The following is a 25,607-nucleotide window of genomic DNA, read 5'->3' on the forward strand; positions in this document are numbered from 1 at the left end:
CGTGATGCTGAATGATACACAAAGATAACAATAACAAGGTTGGCAATGCGTTCTGTGTGAGTGTGTGTCCTTTCTTGTTTTACCTGCTTCTAAATCTCAACTAAGTAACTAAGTAAGTCGTTTCTGCTTGTCTCCTTAACCCAAAGGCCGCAGAAAGAAGATCCAGAGGTAATTTCAGGACACAAATCAGTGATGCAGATTTATAATACACTGTAACTGAATATGTCACGGTTATGGGTCATTTTGACCCAGCTTTTTCAGTTTCTTATATTTTGGTATATTTCTGTATTATGATTTCTGTTGATTATTATTCTAGATTTAGTTCAGTGTCAGTCTGCGTCTTTGTAAATTGTTTCTTATTTCCTGTTTTACTTTGAAGGTTCATGTCTGATGTCAGTGTGTTCAGTGTTACTTCCCCCCTGTCTTGTTAGCCCTAATCTCTCCCAGCTGTCTTCCTCCTGTTTCCCATTCCATGATTACTCCCCTGTGTATACGAGCCCTGTGTTTTCCTTTGCTCTCTGTTGTGTTGTACCCTCACTTTCACTGTGTGTTCTGTTTGCCAGCCTGCCTGTTTAGTTTGTTGTGTTTTTGCAGTTTAGTTAGTTTTCGTTCAGTTGCTTTCCTGCAATAAAGCTGAGTATTTTGAGTTAAGTTTGCCTCTGTGATTCCTCCATTTTGGGTCCTGTCTTCCTTCCTGCCTGCACACAGCCATGACAGAATATATATACTACCAGTCAAAAGTTTGGACAGACCTTCTCATTTAATGTTTTTTTTCTTTGTTTTTACTACTTTCTACATTGTAGATACATACTGAAGACATGAAATATGTGAAGCAAGATATATAGAATTATGTAGCAAAACAAAAAAGTTCATTTTCACCTTTGTTGGAGGAAATTCACTTGTTTCCCCACTCTTCTTTATCAATTGAGATTTCAGTACTGGCTCTGTCTTCCCTCAATTGTTGAGCACTCATCTCTTCAATAATTTGCTCTGAGGTAAGCACGCATTCAAACTCACTGAGTTGACCTGCAGATTTATCAGCATGAAAGCAGAGAAGAAATCACTTAAGAAATCAGTGTTAAAAATAAAATGAGTGTTGGAACCATACTGATTTTGTGAAATTCATAAAACAAAACTTTTCCCTTTATAAAGGAAGGAAAAAAATCAGCTCTTTTACACTCATTGTGTCGACATAATCTCTGTCTGTCCAGCTGTGAGGTTTCTTCTCACAGTTGTGTAGACACCAGCCTGATAATGAGGACAAATAAAATGTGTGACCTCATACGGAGCTTATAGTTATCTCACTCTCTTTGTACAAGAAAATGACAATTACACACCAATAGTAGCCTACACGGTGATTAGATGAGATGAAACAGATTGTCCATTCGAGTGGCCACAATAGGTCACATGATGGTGTGGCGATGTCTCACAGAGGTTTCACCTGTCAGCCCCAGTGATAGCAATGATCAATGCCGTTTTCTTTTTTTTTAACATTTTGGCTCCTGTGATTCACAAAAATCAGAAGTGGCTTAATAACCTTTTAGAACCACCTCCAAAGAGCTAGGGGTTTATTACCGAGGACTCTCCACCAGCTGCTCCAGAACGAAAGAAGCCTTTTGGATGAGAGGCAAAAAAACTAAAGAAGTCCAGTTGCCTTTTTTTAAGCTCCTGAGACTACCATTACCTGGATGACCAAGAACCTCTGACAAGGTTAAACTGATATTTGTTCAAAATGATAACAGCTCATAGAGAGATGTAACCTTTGATAAGACCTTGTAAAAATGTGTTTGCTTATTCTAGGTTTGGAACATATGATCTGTTGCCACAGTCCTGTGTGTATCTACATGCTCTTGATAAAGTTCATGTTCAAGGTCTTGCAATCTAATACAAGCAAGTTTCAACAGACTTTGATCACAAAGTAACCTGAGAGAAGATAAAATCATTGTATTGCAGTTACTTGGAGTGGATAGGTGGTTTATAGCTCGGCTTTCATATTTATTAGCTAAGCAATCAGCATTAATTAATAATAGTAATAATTATCTTTATAACTCTAGAGCTCTATTTTCGATATCCACCAATTCTTGAATGAAATGTGTCTCTTCACGTGCTAAATACTCCTCTATGTTTAAAGGCTAGTATCTTTTTCGGCTGTCACTAGAGTGGAAATATGGATGGGGATCAGTCATTGTGAGGAAACCTATGCAGTCATCACCTTAATCAGCAGCACAACTAATTGTAACTTTTACATTGTCTGAAATGGATTCCGCATCCATTTCAGAGATGGTTTGTGTGCTTTCCAGTAGCACACTTAAAAATGTCCAAACCAAACATATTGATATAAAGAGTAGCATTTTACATAATTCATGTCACTCTAAACATGGCATGATCGGGATAGGTGCCACAACATTGATGTGACAGACTACAAATCCATTCTCCACTTTTGGATTTAGGGTGCATGAGGCTCTGTGTTGAATCTACACAATAAAGGGTAGGGTTTGTATAAATTGAAAAACTCACCAGTTTTCTTCGTGTCTTTATTGAATGGCTCAAGAGTTGGGAGTTCGCCTTGTAATTGGAAGGTTGCCGGTTCGAGCCCCGGTCGTTGTGTCCTTGGGCAAGACACTTCACCCGTTACCTACTGGTGGTGGTCAGAGGGCCAGGTGGCGCCAGTGTTCGGCAGCCTCGCCTCTGTCAGTGCGCCCCAGGGCGGCTGTGGCTACAATGTAGCTGCCATCCCCAGTGTGTGAATGGGTGGATGACTGGATGTGTAAAGCCCTTTGGGGTCCTTAGGGACTAGTAAAGCGCTATACAGGCCATTTTAGGGTCCACCTTAAAGCCAATATTTTACTACAACATGTGATTATTCATTCTAAAATTCCGCCTGTTCTTCATTTTCTACTTTAAACAGAAAATGTGTTTACAGCCTGAAGTGACTTCAACTTCTCTTTAACCTGCACTGACAGCAGCAGACCATATGAACTCAATGAGAAATTAACTTTGTATTCATAATTACAACCTTGCACACATAGTACACTCAGAGAAATGTCAGCCCACTTGTTGTTGCAATACCAGTGTGGACTGCAGCTTGTACTGAGATTTTCAAACTCGAATTAATTAAAAAAAATCACCTGCAAACAACCATGACTGACGAGTGCCTAATGACCTGGGAGTGCTCTGTATAGAGACATGGAGGACAAAGTCTTTAGATGTCAATGGCTTTATTTGATGATTTATTAGCGAGCACAAAAACCACAGACTACAGTTTTGAGACAGAGTGTAGCCTAGCTGTGTGATGGTGCAGGTAATACACACGAATAGAAGGAAATGAATCTTATCAAATGAGTGTCCTATAAAATGTTAATGATTTTATGTACTTGAAATAAATTGGGTTGTGGGACAGGTTATTGCAGGGCATTTCTACAATACCCTGTTCAGTTCTTTCTTGATTTTGAGCACATGTGTGTGCAACGAATGAAAATGGAATGGGATGGTTATTTCATGAGACACAATAGAAACTCATTACAGTGTTTTTTTTCTATAGTTTGAAACAACTGTGGTAACTTGCTGGTTACTCGCTAACCCCTTAGATTACACCCTAGTAAAAGCATCTGGGAACTAGATTATAGATGGCAGACAGTTGGTGTCATAAACCACCGCCTCTGGTCAAAGATGGTCGTGCACAGTGGACATAGATGGCTTCTTTTACTCATCCTTCAAATCACCTTTCTTCTCTGTCCAAAATGTGAACATTGCCACGTTTTGTCTTGTCCCGTGGAGGTGGCTCTTCTATTTTGTGCCATGCGTTTATGAAGTGGCTGTGTGGTCTCTACAATGTAGAGGTCTGGGCATTCCTCCCTACACTGTACATCATACAATATGTTGTTAAGCTTGTGTTTGGGAGTTTTGTCTTTGGGATGTGGCTGGATCTGAAGTACACTGGGATGTTGTGCTTGGAGAAGACTCTCCTGAGTTTCTCTGATAAACCTGCTACATAGGTGATGACAATATTGTTGCATTTGTCTTTCTGATCCACCCTAGTTGGTGTCTGATATTTTTTTCTGTGCATCTTTGCTGACTTAAAGAAAGCCCAATTAGGATATCCACGTGTTTGAAAAGCTTTCTTTACGTGGTTCATTTCAGTCCATACTCCTCTTTGACTCCCAACACACTCTGGAAGACAAACTTGGGGTAATCAGGACCCTACACCACCAGGCAGAACATGTTCCCTGTAAGCTTGAAGGGAAAAAGAGAAACGCACATATTTACGCATTTCTTTCATAGTGAGTTTGTCATGACACTGATGGCCACTAGGTGGAGTCCTAATTTCACAAAGTATACCCGCATATCACATGCAGAACTGTGAGTTGCTGTGCTCGTAGTTTCATTATTTTGAGAAGATAACCATAATTTTTTTTTATTTGATTTTTTAAATTAATTAATCTTTTAAAATATACTATGTCAGATGTTTTGCCTTTAAACTAAGCATAAGCACAAAGTGTTAGAAGAGTATTAAAAAAAACCATGAAAAATAATAAAGAAAAATTATTGCTGAATATCTCTGAGTACCTATCCCAACAAGCTGCATGTCTTTGGACGGTGGGAGGAAGCCGGAGTACCCGGAGAGAACCCACGCAAACACGGGGAGAACATGCAAACTCCACACAGAAAGACCCCGGCCTGATGGGGGAATTGAACTCAGGACCTTCTTGCTGTGCGGCAACAGTGCTAATCACCGTGCCACCGTGCTGCCCCTAAAAGCTTGTGGGGATAGGTTAATTGGATAATCCAAATTGTCACTAGGTGTGCATGTGCGAATGAATATGAGTGTGAATGGTTGTCTGTCCCTGTGTGTTGGCCCTGTGACAGACTGGCGACCTGTCCAGGGTGTACCCCGCCTCTCGCCCTATGACAGCTGGGATAGGCTCCAGCGCCCCCCGCGACCCTGAAAAGGATAAGCGGAAGTGAATGGATGGATGGATGGATGGATCTCTGAGTAATAATGTTATAGTTATTATTAAACTAAGAATGAGAGAATGGTTTATGGAGTTGTTTTGTATGTATCCAGTTTTGTATTTCCAAGCCAATTTGAACTGATTTACACAATTTAAGCCCATGACTCAATCATGTATTTATTCCATCTAAAGCAAAACTAACAGAAAAATGTCCAAATCTTAGCTAACCATGTGAGCCAGTGTGAAGTGTCGCACGTAACTTTGAACTCTGATTCAGCAACCGTCATCACAGTTTCTTTATTTAAATCAGCTTAAAATTACACGATGACTTTGACTAACAAGTCATTCCACTTTTAATAAGTAAAACTAATCCCGTTTTAAAATAGAAACACTCAACTGCCTGCAAAAAAAATGGATTCTGTGGAAATAATTAATGTGTCTACAAAACACTGATCAGGACATTCAGATTAATTTCCACTGAAATTACAGCAGGTGCTGCAGAGATGCTTGTTGGTTCATGTTGAATGCCTGTTACACAATCTGGTTACAAACAGAGGCTTAAGGTAGAACCACAGGTATGTCTGTGTTTTCATGTAATGATGAGGTGTAAGAAGTCTCTGTAAGTGGTATTTAAAGAATGAATGCAGGATTGGAGGTTGGAATCACTCACAAATACTGCACTATTCAACAATGCTGCTCAGTTTCTGATCTTTCTGTGAAAATCAACAACCCAATGATCTATGAGAGGGGCTTAAAAAATCCTTCAAATCTTAAAAATATAATCTTAATAATAAAAATTATAAATACAACAAAAATGAATCAGTCTATGACAACAATTCATGATGTAATAAAAAACTGAGAAACCACAAATCCTACATTTATTTTAGTCAGAGTATACAGTGGGCAGTTGTTTTGTTTGATGCGTCGTGGCAACCGAGTGTGTATTTTGGAAATGCTGGAGAAATAAATTTAGTTGTTAGTGCAAATGTCTTTATAAATTATAAAATAGGAAATTTTCATTGAAATTTCTACAGTTAGAAACAATTAGACACAATTTATCTTTTAGATAAGAGCATGAGAGCACGCTTTGTTCAGGTATTCTATTTGTCAGTTATGATACCAGCTTATTCTTGTATGAAAAGCTATTTTGAAACTGTCTCTTAATCTTCTATTTAATCAGCCAGGAGTTATTTGTGTATTTTTTATAGTTAACACTAAAAAAGACATTTAAAAATTGAAGAAAAGTCTGAAGCCTGGGGCAAAAAAAACAAAAAAACAATACCACCTCTAACACTCAATAGTAAAGAATTTTCTTTGACAGCCAGTCAGCAGTGTCACATGTGCATGCTGGTTCTTGCCTAGACATTGGTATGTAAGGAGAAAGGACATTACAGTAGGTGAAGGGGACAAGGAGATGTGGAGGCAAAGTCTTTGAGTAGTAGTCAAGTGATCTGCGTTTCTTTACCCACAAAACAGAACCATAGTATCTTATCAGTTTGGAAATAATCAAAACCTTTAAATCTTAATGTTCTGAGTTGTGGCCACTGGCCACATGGTGACAGCACAGCAAACTGAACACACCCTGGACATACTACCTAAAACTCCCAAACAAGACTGAAATGTCCAAATATTAAAGTCATATTCCACTAACTGTGTGCTCCATTGTTAATATTTAAAATAAGCCATACACTGTGTGATTCTTTTAATGGATCAGCTGTATGACATGTTGCCATTAGACGGTCCTAAAGGAGTATTTAGCAGTTAATAAAAATGACAATTCATTCAAGAGCTGGTGGAGACAAAAACAGAGCTAAAAGTTAATAATGCTAGTTCCTGTATTTATAAAGATAATTTTTAATGTTGGTTGCTCGTCTAACAAATCTAAATGCAAAGCTGTAAGCCACTTCTAAGCCACTTATACGCTCAAAGCAACTGCAATACGATGGCTGAATAACTTTCAAGTATTTTAAACAGTCACGGTTTCATACTGTAATAACTCTAAATGTAACTAAAAAATAAATTTGAGCCATGAATCTGAAATGTAAGCCATGTTAGGTAAAATGTAAGGCTATACAAACTTTACACAGCCTGACATTAACAGCCGATATTTTCTCCCACGGAAAAAGATGATTAAACACAACCTTGTTAATGCTAGTAAGTGGGCTCTTCTGAAGTAAAATAAGCTGTAAAACTAATCAGCATTAACCCAGCCACTGCCAGACTATTTAATAGAAACTGAGTAAGAAAAGTAAAATTGGACGTTGCAGACAGCAGCTGACCCACAAAGATTTCCCTTAAAGGAGATGAGACTCCATGGACTCAGACATCAACTACATGAAGGAACAGCCTAACTTCATTGGATTTTCTTTGAAGTTTCTCCCACTTGGTTTAAAGTTGACACACTGCTTCAGGGTCTCATGACACAAATACAACATATTCATGTCTGAATCTTCAACTGAGCTGCAATCAGGACCCTGAAGCAGAGGATGCATGTCAGAGCTTAGCCCCTCCCACTCACCATCTGAGCTGCACCACCTGACTAAAATATGTGACCTTTTTTTCTTTTATTAAAACCAAAATGTCCTCTTTTTCTATTGAGACTGAATTAAGTCAGAGTCGTGGGTTATGCCGAGGTGATGGTAGCAGCACAATGTATTCCTGCAAGTCGGGCGAATCTTTTCGTGGCCACGTGATGTTTTTCTGCGTTCCTGAGATCACCTGATGGTTCAGCCTCAATGCAGGACTGTGTGGCCAAATCATATTCATGGAAGAGTAATTCCGGTCTGATTAAAAGCATCACTTTGCCTATTCAACTGTTTTGGGTCAGCAGCCCCTTTAACCTACCTGGGCGCAGACACAAACTTGCCTCTAGAAGTGAAAAAACACAAGTGTAAGGTCAAAAAGCTCCTTGTGATTCTGAAAATATTTATTTCTAACAGTTTTCCACTGTGAGCTTCGATCATAATTTTGTAGCAAAAGCTTAGATTAATATGGGTTTCATAAAAAATCATCACTGCCTCAGAAAGTAATTAGCATAACTATGTCTTTTTCGTTTCTTATTTTGGAGGTCTTTACTTATAATATCTTTGTCCAATGAGCCGATAAAGTCATTCTCCTTATAGTAATTGGTCAAGTCAAGTTGTAAAATTCCCCCAAAATACAGTGTAGTTGTTTACACTAACATATTTTTCATTTTTGCCCACTTTAGGACAATGGGCAAAGGTCATGGATACAGTTTGAAATGCCTTTTGCAGTAATTCTATTTGCAAATATTTGAATCTTTGCATATAGTTGTTCTTTTGGAGTTGTGTTTCTGTCCACATGATGAATATGTCCAGTTTTACTTTTTTTTAGCTCAGTTTTTGGTCTGCACCTACCTATAAAAGACATATCTGGTTCTTTTGTTACTAAATGCTTCAGCATACGTGCTAGTTATGCTGTTTAGTTTAGTGATAAGGAGATGTGGGGTGAGAAGGGAGGTCTTGAACATACAAAATTAGTCAACGATATACTCAAATGGTGCACTTTTGAAATGTGGTGAAACTGGGGGATTGCACTGTTGATGTGCTGCCAACCAATCTGCAACAACTGTGTGATGCTATCATGTCGATATGGACCAAAATCTTTGAGGAATGTTTCCAACGCTTTGTTGAATCTCTGCCACAAAGAATTAAAGCAGTTCTGAAAGCAAAAACTAGGTCCAAGGTTAACCTTATAAAGTGGCTGGTAAGCATATATAAATATTCATGTGCCTTTTTTAAGGAGTACCTGTAGCAATGAACCTAAAGAATTATGGCAATTCATTTTCTTTCAGCTCAGTTGTGCTAGTTCAACAGCGTAAGCATTTCTCAGTTTGCATTTTGCTGTTTTAGCTTGATTGTGGGCCCCTACAGGCAGCCAGCCAGGTGCTTAACAGCAGCAGAAGAAGACAGCCACAGTTAGCAAGGAGTAAATGAGCATATCTGTAAGGTCCAGACATTTCAGTCAGTAGTTAGTAGTAGTTAGTACAGAGCAAAGACTGAAGCTTGCATTCACTGGATGAGAATCATAATGATGATTTTATTGTGTTTCTGTTGGATTTACTAAACGGCTTTTAAATCAGCCCCATTTACCACTGGTTGTCATATTTCATATATCTCCTTCAGTGCAGTCTGTTAGTTATTTGCTAACACGTTTTCGAGGTCAACGTAAAATGAGATATGTTATTGTTGTGAGGCCAACCCTTCAGTACATGTTGATCATTTTCAGGATCATTTTCTCAAAGCTTTACTGTCTGATGAAGTTGCTGATGAAGCAGACTGTGAGGTCTCAGCTCACTGATGTAACAGAGTCCATTGCCAGTGGAAATTTGGAAAACACTTAAGAGAGATTTGGTTTGCTAAGAAGCAGAGGGAAAGTTTAAGCTCCTTCTGTCTCAGTCTTGTTCCATTGGCAAACAGGTATCCTGACAACAGGCCCCGTCTGCTACTTATGTCAGATTTGGTAAATTGAGCCAAACAAAAGAAAATCTGAGCCCTTCAAATTTATTATAAAGTTCCTGCTGCAATTATAGTTTTCTCTCTGCTTTCTGATTTTCTCCCATGGCCTTTTTTAAAATTATATTATAAGCTTTAAATCCAAGTTACAGGCAGTGTTGTGTATAATTTTGCTGCATCAGTTGCTTTGTTTGAGTTTTCTTTAAACTTCTCTTTGTATCCTTTTGTCTTCTCTCCGTTCATTTTACTATCAAAGTCTGTTGAAGCTTGCTCGTATTAAATTCACGACCTTGAACGTAAACATGATAAAGAGTAGATGCATATACAGACAGGACTGAGACACCAGACCACATGTTCCCAACCTAGACTAAGCAAACTAATTTACAAGCTCTTGTCAAAGGTTTCATCTTTCTATGAGTTTTAATCATTTTGAGCAAAGATCAGTAAAACCTTCTCAGAGTTGGTCTGTTTAAGATCTCAGTCATCCAGGTAATAGTAGTCTTCGTTTGGTTTTTGTAGATGTTTTGCCTTCATCCAAGCTGCTTCTTCAGTTTTAAAGCGGCTGGTGGAGAGTCCCAGATTGCACCCCTAATGAGAGCTGTCCTCTTCAGAGGTGTTCCCCTGTAAGGTAGTTTTTCTATTGTAAAGTTCAACAGTTTAACACAGGAGTCTGTGGGGGACTGACTCAGTTTTGGAGCCAACCTCAAGTGGACACTGGAGGAACTGCAGGTTTTTGGACTTGTGTGGGGGCTTCATTTTTTAGCAGTTGGTAATGGTTCTTCATCTCTGTTTTCTTGGATCATTTTGTTTTGAAATCATTCACCTTCACATTAGTTTTACTTCTAGTTTTTGTTTAGTTCTCCATGGCTTCCCGCTTTGCTAAGCAAAAATCATTGAGACTTTCAGATTACTGATTAAAGATTTGAATGTTGGACTTCAGTCTGTCTTTGGTCTCCTCCTCCTCCTCCTTCATCTATAAATTATTAAAATGTTTCTGACAGCCCTCAATTAAACCATTAAAATAAGCGTAAAGCATCATATATTGTGACACTCCTTATGTTTCCATTTACTCATTTTATTTATTTATTTATTTTAAACTCTATAAATATCTCGTTGACACACTGGAATTTTGTTGCACTTGTTCATTTCTGCTGGGGCACTTGACCCACAGTGCAATGCGTTGCAGGACTGCTGGGACATGAGTGTATGCCGAAGATAGAAAAGCCACAACCACATAATTACAGAGCACTTTGGGTGTCTCCAAACTAGAAAACCATAATGTCCTTCCTTTTTTTCTAAGCTGTAAAATAGCCACAGAACAGCTGAGAGTTAAATATCTTACTCAGTCTCAATGGGGCAGAATTTTATGTAATATTACCTCTTTTCCTCTTTCTAGATAACTGAAGGTCTCTCTCTGCTGCTTACCTGAGATCTTGACTGGTGGAGGTAGCACGGTGGCACGGTAGTTACGTCAGCAGATGGCCAGCTGGTGTATTCTCCCGTGTCTGTGTGGGTTCTCTCCAGGCACTCCTGCTTCCTCCCACAGTCCAAAGACATGTAGTTAGTTGGGTTAGGTTGATTCTCAATTCCGTCTGTCTGAATGGTTGTCTATTTTAGCCCTGCAACAGACTTGCAACCTGTGCACAATGTCTCCTGTTTTTTGTAGCTGGAATAGGCTTTAACTCCCTGTGTGGTAGAAAATGAATGGATGGACTGGCTGGTGTGCTGAAATTATTCCATACCAAGATATAGAATGCAGTGGTCAAGATCACTGGGTTTGTCCTAATAACGCAATTACTTATCACATTTAATGAATAGGGCTTCATCTCTGCATCAAGTTTAGTAGAGCTGGAGCTTCAGAGCAGATTCTCTAAGATCAAAATTTATGGACTTTTTGATAAGATTGATAAATATTCTCTAATTTACATTTGTGATTAGAACGAGGTAAAACTGTAACTTTTATCAGGGTGTTTTTTGGTGATTGTGTTTCAGCTTCACATTTCATTCTGTGGACCAGTCAAATGTTGATTTCACATCTTCATATTTACTAGTGACTGAATTTGAGGATGTCTTTATCAAGTTGATTTTTTTAAAGTACAAAACAAATAGTTCAGTGCACAAGTTATGTTTGTTCTTTTACAACAAATGCAGTACGAATGACCGCTGAAGTACCAGTGTCAGCTGGAGCCACTCTGCTGCTGATGCTGACTTTTTAATTGAGATTTTGAGTGAGATTTCACCCTCAAGAATCAGCAAAGTATTCAATAAAAATATAGAAAGTTTGAGTAACAGACACATATTCTGATGAATAAATGTCTTGACAACATTGGAGTCAATAAATAATGTTTTTTGTTTTAGTAGTAAATCAGGTCTTGAATTATTTTGTAGAACTTAACACTAATTAGCCAAAACGATCCCAGATTAAAACATTTTCCAGTTAGAAACAGTTTGGATCTTATAACGAACACGCAAACTGCAACTGCAAGAAATTAATTCAGATAAACAAAGAAAAGATGCATGATTATGTTTACTTGGAAGCTTTATTACATTCAGTGCTTTTTGTGCATAAAATTTGATCTGAGACACTAATTTCCTCAAAACACTGTATGGAAATAATATGACACAGATGTGCAACATAAGAATTTTCTGTCAATCATTTTTATATTCAAATCGGTGTTGCATACAATTTTATTGATAATTAGTAGAATTTATTAGACTTATATAATAACATAAAATAATAAAGAAACAGAAGAAACACAGATTGGTTATAGTGGTGTGGAAAACTATGAGCAGCTGCTACTGTCCTTATAAAGTAGAGTCCATATAGTGGTCAGATTATACAATTTATGTATTAAAATCTAAATAAAAATCTATTAATTTCATATCCCAAACCCAAGATTGATCTCACAAAAAAAAAACCCAAAACTGTTTATACCCTCAACAAAGTGAAGGTCGGGTTTTGAGTACGTTCAAACTTCCAGTTTATGTTGCACAACCTCACAGGCAAAATTGTGACACAAGAATATTTTAGGCACCTGTCTGTAAACAAAACAGCACCTCAGCATGTCAGTAACAGGGTGTGTGGATAAAAACTGAGCCCTTTTCTTTTGTGAGCTCTTGTGCTGTGTGCTGTACAGCTTCAAGTGAAGACATTTATTACCGTATTATTTCACCAACTGAGAACAAGAATAGTTTCCATTTCAGTCTCTCTGCCTGGAATCATTTTCTCTCAAATGCTTTGGTGTAGATGTCCTCAACAGGGCGACGTCAGCACTTATCAGCACCAGCACAATCTCTCTGTGACAGATGAACCGTAACAACAAAGTCCCACGTCCTCCCAAATTTCATAACAGTGGAAAATATTAGCTGATTAGCTCCTGGCAAAGTTTCTGTAAAAATTTTCAAACCCACAACTTTCATAAAAAATGATACAATTTACACTAATGCAAAGTAAGCCAAGAGGTGAGCACTTGTATCTGTCTTGAGAAAGAAACAAAGCTCAGTTGTGTTTGGTCAACGCTGGAAAAAGTCTTACTACTCTGCAGCCACCTTAGCAACGCCTTCAGGCACATTTGGGCTATTTTGAAACCTTTCTCTCTGAACAGGATGACAGCCTCAGGATTCATTTCTGTGGTCAAGGGAAAGCAAGAAAATACTTCCTGAGTTTGGGAATTTTGTCCCAAAATAATGTTTAAAAAACTTTTTAGCTTTTTTAGGTGACACATATACCACACTTATTATCGTTATGCTTGGAGTTAGCAGGAAAAAAAGGAAAATGGCACACTTACCTATAGCTTTACTAGATAACAAAAAAATATGCCTCCCACAACACAATTTAAGCACAATCATGAACCTGAACTGTGGAACATCACGCTCCACTACATTTCAGCCGTGGATCAACCACCATGTTTGCTGTTTCATTTCTCTGTATTTTTGTTTTCACAATTCTTTGTGCCTTTTCTCCAGTCTAGTTTATGTGAACTTCTTGTGGATAAATGTCAGAAAAAAGAACATTTCAGCATAAAAAAATGATTGTGGAAGTGCAGTTTGGGAAGGCATATACTGTATAATATCAGACACTGGTACTACAAGAATCGTGAATACAAACCTATGAAAGTCTATGAAATTCCTTAATGGCAAAGACTGCAGATGTTTTGACCCTAATCAACACCTGGGAAACATATTAGCCATATTCATGACCACTGTAACTGTTTAAACATGTCTTCTCCTTTTATATATGCAAAATGTCTGTTCCGTGTGCTGGTGAGATGAACAGCGACTGATTGTGTCGTCACTCCAGACTGAGCAATTAAATGAGTTGTAACATTATCAAACTTTTCATTAGTAGAAGCATAACTGCTGAGAACAAATCACTTTAACCGTTCTTTTGAAAGAAACGTCTTTTTATCTTCTAATGACCACTGAAGCAAATAATCTGGCTTTGTACCCATTCATTTAGATAAGGGCTTCAAAATAACTGCCCAGAGGAGCAACCAAGATGAAGGTTAAAGATGAAGGTGCACCAATTATCTGTGCAGAAATGATGATGTGGTACACAAACAAACACAAACACAGAATGAGCGACTTTTGGAGTTTTGTTCAGTGTCTAAAACATCAAGCTGAGTGAACACAGACGTAGAAGTTTTTGTGCTCCTCCCAGTAGTGAAGTTCATCTTCGAAGCTCCACGAGCAGGCCAGGTCTTTGGTGGATTTGATTGTGTGAACCACACAGTCGCCGGGTAACTTCTCGAACAGGAACTCAGCGACCCCAACCACTGTGAGTTTCTTCTGAGACTGGATCAGCTGTTGGATGTGGCTCTTGTCCACAGGCTCAGGCGAGGAGCTGTAGGACACCCATACGTTCAGTTTCTCATCCGATGAAGGCACTTGGAAGCGGTTCTTTCCCGTTGCGCATTGGAAATCCCTCTTGTTGACAAACAGGCCTGAAGGAGATTTAAATATACGCACAGACCAGCCCACCCAGTCATACTTCTTCTTTAGCTTCTCTACCATAGCATCAGCTAGCTGTTGGTTGGTTAAATCTTGCTGATCTCTCACCAGTCGTCGGGAGTCTTCTTCAGCTTGTTTAGGGAAGCTGACGATGCAGTCTTCAATGACAGCGTTCATTTTACCCTGGACAGCCTTCATCTTCTCACCCCACTCTTTCAGAAGATCGTCCTCCTCGTCATATCCTTTCAGAGCAGCGTGGCCCAGCAGTGCAATGAGCGCAATGCAGAAGAGCTTCTTCAGACGGGCGCAAAAGTCTTCCATCACCCGGCGATTTTTCTCCTCATAGTTAAGGATGATCTCGAGCAAAGGTTCCCCAGAGAAACTTTCTCCCATCACAACGTTGTATAGGGTGTTAATATTTTTGTCGCCTCCGGTCTTGGCGAAATGCTCCAGGAAGAGCTTCTTCTTCACTTCCCGGAACTTAGGTTTGGCGTTGAGGATGTCCATGTACTTCCTGAACTGATTAGTAATGTTTTCCTCAACGGGGAAGTACGTAGAATCCACTCCGCTCTTCTTGATCTCCTCGTTGATCCGCTGAAGCTCCTCAGACACTACATCCAGCCGATCTCTGACCTTCTGAAACTGCTCCTTCATGAATGCGGCCTCTTTGCTCTCCACGTTGTCCAGAGCCAGCCTGACAATCGGGGCTGCGATGGAGAAGACGGGGAAGAGGTCACCGGCGATGCTGGCCACCACTTCAGCTCCTTGCTCAAACACTTCCATCACTGTCTCCACCATGTCCTTTTTCTCAGACACAAGCTTCTGTAGTGGATTTGCCATCTTTGCTGACGTCTGTCTCAGACCGAAGAAAAACAATCACATTCTTAGAAACAGTCAGAACTGATCCTCTTGTAATATTAACAACAGTCAAAGTAAAACAGAGATTGAGGGGTCGGTTTTTGGTCTTCTAACTCTACTTACAGCTCTGTTCCAGTGTTGTTGGACTGTAGACTGTAGGCCTTGTGCTTCTTACTACGCAGCAAACACTGATAAGGAAAGAGAGAAACAGCCAAGTGAGCTTCAGTGCTGGCTGCTAGTCACACCCAATGAGCAATGACTCAACAATGCCAAGAGAGTTCAGTAATGACGGAGGACTGGTATGGGCTGAACTGCTGCATGTTATTCATATGTTAACCGCTGGGAGGTAAAATGTACCTGCTCAACATTTACATTTACATTCAACTTAAACAGCTATTCCTCAACAGAGTGACTATTATGCAAAGACAACATGGAGGAGCACTGACTGGTTTCAAGCCACGCCAAGCCAAGCCTAACGGAGAAACACAGAGCTCACATGCTTACCATGGCAAACTTGCAGAGAATAAAAGCATGTGGAACTAAATTATGTACTTGGACTGTTAAATGCAACTATCTCCTCTTTAAGTCACACTGTTCAATGGGCTGTTTTCCAAGTTAAAAGTACAATTAAATGCCGAAAGAGTTTGAAATCCATTATTTTGTTGCCTTTTTTGCAAAGGGTTAAATTATAAAATAGATTCAACATTATACTGAAGCTGTAGCCAGCAACTTAGCTTAACATAAAGACTGAAAACATGTCTGGAAAAACTGAAAACTCAAGGCCAAAATTATCAGGAAGTCTCTAAAAGTGTAACACGTGAAGTCAGGACAGTTCATGAGCTTCTGGCAACAGATCAGTTCCCATAAAAGCTGAACGAAAGGAAGACGGTGTGATATTTCTGAAAGCTTCACTTTGAGTAGTGAAAGTCTGTCATTTCCAAAGCGTTAAAAATGGCCATAGCACCAAAGCTGCTAACCGACACACATAAGGTGTGTGTGCTCGATGCTCTGGGTTTATAGAAGTGAAACAGGTCATGACAGACATATGAGGGCTTGTAAAGAATCCTTTAGTCTCATATATTGGATGGGCTTCACTTTTCTACATGCAGGACTAACGTTGTCGAAGCAGTGAACTTTTCCTAAAGCTAATCAAGCAAGTAAAATCAAGGGTTAAATTCAAGATGGCAATAACCCTTCCACAAATTAAAGCATGCTGTGCATTTATTGATATGCAGGGGGAAAAAGTTTTCCCTTCATTTCAGCCTAAAAACCGGATCCCTGTTGAACTTGGAAAGTCTTAGTCTGAACATTTCCAAATTCCAGGACTCACAGCATGAGCAACACTAACTGATTTCCTGGGCATGTTCAGACATGTCCTTGGTGCAAATCTGGAAATGTGCAATTTTGGGAGAAACTTTCATTTGTGTGGAAAAAAAACAGTCCACTGTGACTGTTTATTTTGCAGCTCTCGGTAAAGAATCTGCCGTCACACTCTTCAGTTCAGCTTTCTGGTCTTGTTCACATGGTGTGTTTCATTTGGAGCTGAGTGAGAAGCAGCAGTGCTGTTTCTCCTCAGTCGATATCAGAGCAGCAGGCGTGGGAAGTGATTAAGCGTAAAGAGGTTAAACTTGCTGGGCGAGGGTGCGTTTTCCAGTGAAACTCAGCAAGTTACCACGGCAACAAGACAATGGAAAATAATCTGTAGGTTCATTTATCTTTCTGCTGAGGTCAAGTCTGTCCCAGGGGGGGTTATGTGGCTAAACTGCAGTAGATAGCACCATTTCTCAGGCTGATGCATCTCACACCTCTGCAGCTATCAGACACCAGCACGAAGGATGTCTAGACAGGTGATCAGAATTTAGCAAATCTGAACACAGATTAAAGGAATAGTTTGGCCTTTTTTGAAAACACACCTACGTTTTTCTTGGCAGGATGCAGATAAGAAGCTATCCTCTCACAATAAAACAACGTTATAACCAGCACAGAGGGTGGTGGAAATGAAAGAAACTTAGATGTAATCATCTCTGACTATAACCTAAGTAATATATAAAAAAAGACATATTGCCTTTTTGACAATGTCAGCAAATACTGAACACATTCAATCTTTATTTGAGGGGAAAGCTGTTGCACTGGATTGCATTAGATTTTTACACTTGTACTTAATAAAGTGCCCAGTAAATGTTCATCTTGTTTGATTAATTTATACAAAAACTTAAACGCAAAAGAATTTGGGGTTTAGCTATGTTTTATTGGCTACATTTTGGCCTGGAGTCAAAGTCACTGCTCCCGGCCAAGAATTCTTTGGGAAAGGGCCAGACATGTTGTTTACCAGTCTTTATGACAAACTAAGCTAATCAGTTGCTTCATATTTATGGAGAAATATGATTAATTTCATCTAACTCTCCACAAGAACTCTATCCTCAAAGTGTCACACCTGTGAATAAACAAACACAAACCTCTTCAACAAAAAAAGTGATATAAAGGATATGATATGTTCAGCAACCCAGAAAGCAAAGAGGAAACGGGAAGGCTGTTCACTTGGCTGTTTCTCAAATATAACATATGTAGGATGTTATATTTGTGCAATTTTGTTCTAAAAATTAAGAAAAACAGCAAAGTAGGAAATTCCAGCAGGGGTTTAGAGCATTTCCAGTTACTGCATCTCATTTGATTTAAGCATAAAAAATGTTTCCACTGATGTTATCTCTCGGTTTCGCTACTTCTCGGGGTCTCGTGGGTTTTGTAACTGCAGTCTGAGTGCATGAAACACCTCCACGCAGATGCTTCAAACATAAAAGTGCTTAAAGAAATCACATTTTCATAGACAAAGAGCTGCTGCGGCTCACATAACAGAGATGCACACCGCAGTCTGTGTACTGCCATTTAGATGCTGTTTTAGTCATTCTTCTGCTGCTCCTATTTGACCAGTATATTTTCTAACTCCAGGGCTTTTCAGATCAAGCGTTTACACTAAAAATCTAAAGAAAATGCAAAATGATTTCTGTGATTTTTGGGTTATTTAGTTACATTTCAGGTATCTTTAAGTTGTTCACAGTTATACAAACATGAATTTTCCTTTTTAAGTACTCAAAGACCAAAGAGGAGGGTAAATACAGTATATTCTACAAATCAGCAAACATTATAAAAGTGTCTTTATCTTTTTTGTATTACATTAATACTATGATGACCTTTCAGTTGTGTGTGACCCACTGGAGAGGCGTAAGCTTTGGCTCTGTCAGCTCAGGACTGAACTGACCAATAATATGCTGCTTATGCGTTGATACGGTCTCAAAGAGCAATATAATAAAAATATCAGCCAGGGTGACGGTTTTCTTCTCATCTATTATTACTGTGCAGAATTTAAACACTGTGATATGCCAATGGCAAATTTATATGAGGATCTGTGCAGTGGCAAGAAACGCACAACGCGCATGCGCTATCTGCACTGACTTTAGTGCCAGCTTCATCTGGACAGTAGAACAAACCCTCCATCTGACAGCTGACCACTCAGTCTGACCACTGAGCAGGGAAAAAACTTAACGCTCTGTTAAATGCGCTCTCTTAATGGATGAAGTATCGATCAGTCCGCGCGCGAGGGTTGTAATTGTATCGTTTTACATCTGATGGGCAGAGAAACAAACAAACACAGCAGCTTCACACCACAGATTAGGTTTGCGTTACAGCGCAGCCGCGTCAGTGGATTAAAAAAACAAGCACTTCCTGGAAAAAGTAAAGCGGTGGCACCAGATCTGGCAACCAACGCCCATAAAAGTTTTGCCTGAACTGCATTAAATTTTGCAGATTCGTCTAATCACCCACTCCGCTTTATTAAAACAACCCGCGTTAACAAAATATACGAGGACTTTTAACAGCAGTGAACAAAAAGCGGGTTTAAAAAAAACAGCTCGATTATGTAACGAGAGTGGCATGAAGTCGATTAAGCTGAATCGATCCTCCACTCATCAGCACTAACACTACCGCCACAGGACCCTTATAATGTCTCTGCTCACACGCAGTTAAAATGTGCCTGTCCACTATGAAACATTTTCAAGAGAAACGGACTCACCTCATATAGTTTGCGGAAGAACTCTAACTTCCAGACTGTTTGCCTTCCTATTGGTCATGTGGCTCTCATGTTACAGAGAGCAGACACACCCAGTCAAACCCAGAAGAAGTACAAGAAAAAAGAAAAAATCCTGGGTGGTGGAGGGAAAATCAGTTGTGAGCATAATAGTCTGTAGTTGATATTGTATACAGATCGGCCTCCACCCATCTAATAAACAAAGGCATGTTATTACAGCATTATAACCGTTAAAGAGCTAATCTGACTGAGTTCGTTTGAACGCAACACGACCCTTTAAATAAGAGAGTAACGACGATAACAAAGGATGACAAAATATCCGTAATTTTAGTTTATTAAGGATGAAAGTAAAACATTAATCGTATGTGAAAGGTTTCCCACACAGCACCAAACACAGCAAAATATTTGATTTTTTTAAAAATAGGCTTTTATTTGGAGAGTGGGTAATATTAATGGCACTATCTACCACAGTATTAGTCATTTGTGCACACACAAAACAAAAAAAATTCCACCTGTATGACTAACAAAGGTTATCTTATCTTTTTATAACAGGGCACCTGAATTTTTTTAAGTGGTTATTTTTTGTTTGTTTGATTGTTTTGTTGAGATTAGACGAGCTCTACTGCTCTAATGTGAACTTAAATCATTCTTAAAGCCTTCATGAGTGCTTTGGCTTCCTTCCACAGTACACATAATTGTGACTCTAAGTGGTTCTCAGCATGAATATATCTCTGTCTGATATAGCGGTGATCCATGTTACCTTGGCCCTCACCTGTGACAGCTGAGGTAGGCCCAAGGGACAAGCAGAAGAAAATGAATGGACGGATTTCTCTTTTGATTTTTAATATAGAAATCGAAGGCTAAGCAAGCAAATATACACATTTCCCCCAAATGTAGAACTATTCTTTTAATTGTTGAACACCTCTTTAATATTTTTTTTATTCAGAACCAAGTCGCTGACTAATAATCCCATCCAAACCCAGTTTTGATAGTCACGAATGTCATCTTCAGAACATCCAAAGCCAGCATTTTTCCAAGGGTAGATTTTCACATATAATCTTAAAATCTCTGAAAGCTCACAAACACATATTTCTCAGTCATCCACCCTTAGCAGGCTAATATTCAGTGGGAACAGATTCACGACCCTAATGCTAAGACAAAGCTGGCATGGACACATCTGGCTCTGAATTTTCTCACCTCAAAGCTACACATATAAGAATATAAATTGTTGCATTAGACAATGGGTCACATAGCAAAACCCAGACAGAGCTGATTACACATCAACAGAGGCAAGATTTAGGAATACATTTCTATATTGAATGGAGATATTTTCAAGTCTCTGATAAAGACATTCATAAATTCATCAATAAGAAGGTACACATTACATTTTTCATTGGCCTACTCAGGATGAATGCACAAGTACGCTCGTTTGTGTTTTCCAAAGTAGTAACAATCCTCTTGGAAGTTGGTGGACTGCACCACTGCCTTGTAATGGCTGACAGCATGGACCAGGCAGTTGGGGAAGCTTTTGTTCAAAGACAGAGCAACTGCCATCATGTTCCCCTTCAACTTCTCCTGCTCAATCTTCTCCTGGATCTGACTCTTGTTAATAGGCTTGGGGTTGACACAGAAAGAGACCACAATCTTGATCTTGTTCTTGGTCAAAAGGTCAAACCAGTTGGCTCCCCCACTTCCATGGTACTTCTTTCCAGCTAGCCAGTTAAAAAAGAAAATGCGCTCCCGGTCATTAAAGGCCCTGATGGACCAGTTCACCCAGTCGTATTTCTTAGCAAGAGCATCCAAGATGGTGTTGGTGAAGTTCTGGTCGGCAGTGCCCGGGTTCTCCTGAACTAGATGCTCTATGTCCACCTTGGCTTGTGTGGCAAAGTTCTCTGTACAGTCATCCACAGCTGCTTTCATTCGCTTTTCCACTTCCTCCATTCGTCCTTGCCACTTCTTCACCATCTCCTCCCCAACTCCTCCTTCCTTGAGGGCAGCATAACCCATGACAGCGATAATGCCAACCACAAAAAGCTTCTTCAGTCGAGCACAGAAGTCCTCCACTGCTCTTCTGCTTCTCTGCTCTGTATTAACTACAGTTTCCAGCATAGGGTCTCCTGAGGTGTTCTCCCCAGTGACAGAATTGTAGAGGGCATCCAAGTTTAAATCCATATCGGTGCTCTCATAATGGCTGATGAATTTCTCCATCTTTTTCTCCTTGAACTTTGGCTTGGCGTTGACAAAGACCTGAAACTTCTCATACTGGCTGATCATCTGTGCCTCTCGATCAAAGTTTTGCTTGTTCATCGACGTCCTCTGCAGCTCCAGGGCAAGTTTATCAATCTCATCTTGGATTCCTTCAAGTTTCTGGTTCACCATCTCGAATTGTTGAGTTAAGTAGCGAGCCTCTTTGCTGTCCGGGTTGCTGAGCAGCTCGGCTGAGGCCACAAACACGGCCTCCAAGACGGGGTGTAACTGGCCCACAGTGGCAGCTAGCACCTCAGAGGCTTGCCCCATGATCTCCACACCTTTCTCTATCTTGTCCCTGTTGTTCACGAGCCAGTCTGCCACACTGTTCATCTTTGAACTATATGTTTCACAGTAACTAATCTAAAAGGATTTCCAAAGGCTTTGCTGGTGCCTGAAAGGAGAAGAAACACGAAACCCTTGTGAAGTTCATTGATTTGAGACTTTTTAGCATTTCAGATAAAATATGGCTCAGCTTTTTCTTTATTTTAGCAAATATAAGTAACATAAAGTCTCTCTCTGTCTTTTTCAATCCTTTCTCAGCATGCATGGTGCTCCTGTGTAGGAGAGTGTTTGCAGTCTCAGGAATAGGTTCTCTAAGAACATGTTCCTGACAAACAAACTCTACAATAAAAGCAAACAGCAGGTCATGTCAGCACATGTAGGCATCCAGTTTCAGGCCGCGCCCTCAGAGCACGAGTTAATGACAGGGACTCGTTTTTAAGTCCTGGTGGCATTGACATAGGTCCAAAAAAAAAAAAAAAAAAAAATTAAGTACACAAACGAGTCATGGATGGTAAAACAGAACAGATGTCAAATATGGTATGTGTACTCATGAATTATGACGTGGACATATTGTGCAACACTGCAGTGCTGGCCTTTTGGGATGTCATTTTTACTTCTCTAACAATAGCCAAGAACCAAAGCAAACACAGATGTTCACAATATGGGTAAAAAAGGGGATTTACTTCGATGATGATTCTATATTTTTCTATGTAAAATACCCAAAAGAGATGAGCTAACTAATTTCTAGTTCCCTGGAGCTCAGAAAAAGGCACACCCAAGACTGAGAGAAGAAAATCCCCCACCAGTGCACTTGTTCAGTAATACAACCACATTTCCCTCCTCATTACAGCCTCAGTTTAATTGAATGCACCCAGATGTAATATTTGTGAGGATTTACTTTTGTGTAAAAAACCACAAAAATACAAGTTTATATGTAACAACAGTTTATCAGCTCACAGTGACTGCTGCAGTGATGAGATCAGTGGTGTCATTTTACAGCCTTTCCTATCACTGTGCTAATTAGATTTACTTCATTTGGTAACATACCAACAGATTTTTTTGTGCATTTCTATGAGAATCAAATGACAAGCAACAAAAATTAACTTTTCAAAATTTTAATTTGGAATTAAATAACAGATTTAGATTCCATTCTAATGAAGGAAAACAAAAACAGGGAGTAAGTATTTACTGAACATCTTGGTAATTACTTGGTAATAACCTCCCTTGTTAAACCAAAAAGTCTTCTTTGACATCAAACATATTTTGGTGAGAGAAAGAGAGGAGAAAAAGGCGAGTCCCACACAGGCACTTGATCAAACTCCGGTTTTTCCTCTAAGTGCGACGGAGACTTAACGGCTCTGTCGCACTTAGGATGTGGTTTTTCAAGTGCCCACATCCTCTGAAAGACTCACTCTACCTGTGGCATTCCAGTTAAAAATTTCATTTAATGTTGAGAGCATGAAATGAAAAATGTAAATGTTTATATGGATATAGGCAATGAGTTTCTCTTTCTTCCTTCCTTCCTTTCTTTAAAATAATGATAAATGATGAAGATTCTCAACAAATAATTAGAAAAGAATGAAAAAACTCACCTTTTTAGTTAAATGTCCAATGGGCTGCAGTCCAGTTATCCAGTAGTCCAGCTGTGCCTGTGAGCACCAGCCTCCTTAGGATATATATATAGTCTCTCTCTCTCTCTCTCTCTCTCTCTCTCTCTCTCTCTCTCTCTCTCTCTCTCTCTCTCTGTCTAGGCTCTTGTCACTCCCCCTTTGCAACTCCTCTATCCTGTTCCAGCATTCCATAAAATAACCCACTCAGAGGGATGAGAGACCAGCGCTGACACAGATAACATCCTGTAAACACTCCCCTATGCAGGGACACCAAGCACCCTGGGAACAGATAAAAAAATAAAAATACTGGTTTGTGTGCGTGAGTATGAATGCAAGAGAAAGAGAGACAAAGATAGACAAAGGCAGTGTGAAAGAGACTAAAAAGGAGGCCAGTCACAGTAGGGCTCAACTACATGGCCCACCAGCACAAAACCCCTCTTGTTGTGGCTCGAACAAGGTTGCCATGGCCACTGCACCGGCTCCCCCAACTTGTGTGAGACGCTGCATGCTTGAGAACCAAAGTGAGCTCTCTGTTCTCCCAGCGAGTTGGGATCCAGAGCAAGTTAGCTAGACTCCTAGGTGATCTTATAAATGTTGACCTACTTTACTTTAAATCTGATTATTAGCAATAGAAAGTTACAGCTCTGTGGAGTCAAGCTTTACAAATCGGGATGACATTTGCCCTGCAGGGGCAGCACTTTCAGAATCAGTCCGTCACAGCGCAGACTACAGACAGGCGGTCTGTGTTTCTGACATTCAGAGTTCACTCTGAGCCTTTGTGCTTTCTAAAGCAGTCATCTGTGCCACTTTAGGCACGATAAAGAGGCAGGAGGAAGAGGAGAAACTGCAATGTGTGACAAACTGAAGCTGGTCAGCTGGGCTTCCTTGTTCCTGTGTCGTCCTTCTGTCACATCTCACACTTGAACTAATTGTGACCATCGGAAACCAGAGAGTGGGTTTCGCAGGGACTCAACAGTATGTGGTGTGATGGGTGGTACAGACTGATGCTGGTAAACATTCGCTGCAGATGCCTGAGCGTGACGTCGCTCAGCTGGAAGACCTCGGATGCTGCTTTTTCTTTTCTTTAAGCCGGCAAAGAAAATGATCAGCAAACACACACACACATGCACTGTGTCCTGACATTTACTTTCAAGTGAACAAACAACACGGCCTATTAAAGGTAGTCTGGCTCCAGCATCAATAGAAAGTGTTGAATTTGTAGAAAAGTTTGGCCTTTGTTGTTTGTGGTTTCAGGCTTGCCAGGTGGAAACATGGCTGAAATATTTGCGATAATGACAGCCAGCTGAGGGGAAAGAGGCCGTTTCATCTCTTTACACTGCATGTTAGGAAAGCTGACTTAGGAGTCTCATTCCTGATTTTGTGTAATGAGAAGTCCTTTGAAAGTTGTGCCTTCCTTTGTTTTTAATGAAAGTACAAACTTGGGCTTATTGCGCTTCATTGCCTGCTGCTGAATAATATTTGAATCAGCAAAACACAAGTAAAAAGCTTGTGTAGATTGTATATTATGCATTAATGGCATGTTAAACAAAGCTCATGACCATTTTGTCTTACCTTGACTTATCCAATCACAGAGTTTGTTTATGTCTGGAAGCTAAAATGATAAATGGCTGTCTTTTTCAAGGAAGCATGGCCATGTTTTATCATTTTGACCTTGGTCAATGACAAGTGTTTTCTCCTCGCCACAAGATGTCTCTTCAGCTCCATTGGTTCATCTCATGGCAGAAGATGCACAGCATTTTCTGGGAAGGGTTGAGTGTTTCAAAATATCAATAGCTCTAATTATGAGACAAGAGAAAGCACTTATTCAGAAGATAAGATTTCTATTATGTATATTAAACTATAGATAGAGGTGCAGACACAGGCTCGATACAAACAAGACAGATGGCCAACGATTTTTAATTTGAAATTCAGACTTCATTTTGGCAGAGCTACAAGCAAACCTCTGAAAATGTTGAATACATGCCTCAAGATAAACGTGCTTCACTCACATCAAAAAGACAGAAGGTGCTTACGGCCATTTTCTACCATGTCCCGAAAATCCACACAAGAGTATGAGCTCAGTATGTCGAAGGATTGCTTCATAAATAGAAAGTTGTTTAGTGGGAAAGACAGGATTTAGTAACCGTCA

The 25,607-nt window shown here is 39.7% G+C and overlaps 1 protein-coding gene across 3 annotated transcripts; it reads right to left on the reverse strand.

Moving 5' to 3' along the window:
* Positions 1-11,948: 11,948 nt before the first annotated feature.
* LOC309716742 (protein rapunzel-like) lies at positions 11,949-23,657 on the reverse strand. 3 transcript variants are annotated; one of them, XM_082550735.1, is made up of 3 exons: positions 23,441-23,657; positions 15,359-15,423; positions 11,949-15,229 (listed from the first exon to the last, which is right to left on the reverse strand). In XM_082550735.1, exon 3 carries the CDS (start codon positions 15,215-15,217, stop codon positions 14,042-14,044), a length of 1,176 nt encoding a protein of 391 aa, XP_082406861.1. In that variant the 5' UTR covers positions 15,218-15,229; positions 15,359-15,423; positions 23,441-23,657; the 3' UTR covers positions 11,949-14,041. The 3 variants fall into 3 exon arrangements, with proteins under 3 accessions (XP_082406861.1, XP_082406860.1, XP_082406859.1); XM_082550734.1 differs by lacking the exon at positions 23,441-23,657 and adding an exon at positions 19,302-19,581; XM_082550733.1 differs by lacking the exons at positions 11,949-15,229; positions 15,359-15,423 and adding an exon at positions 20,143-21,957 and having other exon boundaries at positions 23,441-23,611.
* Between the last annotated feature and the right edge of the window lie 1,950 nt (positions 23,658-25,607).

Source organism: Aulonocara stuartgranti (assembly GCF_965226115.1).
Source record: "Aulonocara stuartgranti genome assembly, chromosome: 11".
Lineage (NCBI taxonomy): Eukaryota > Metazoa > Chordata > Actinopteri > Cichliformes > Cichlidae > Aulonocara > Aulonocara stuartgranti.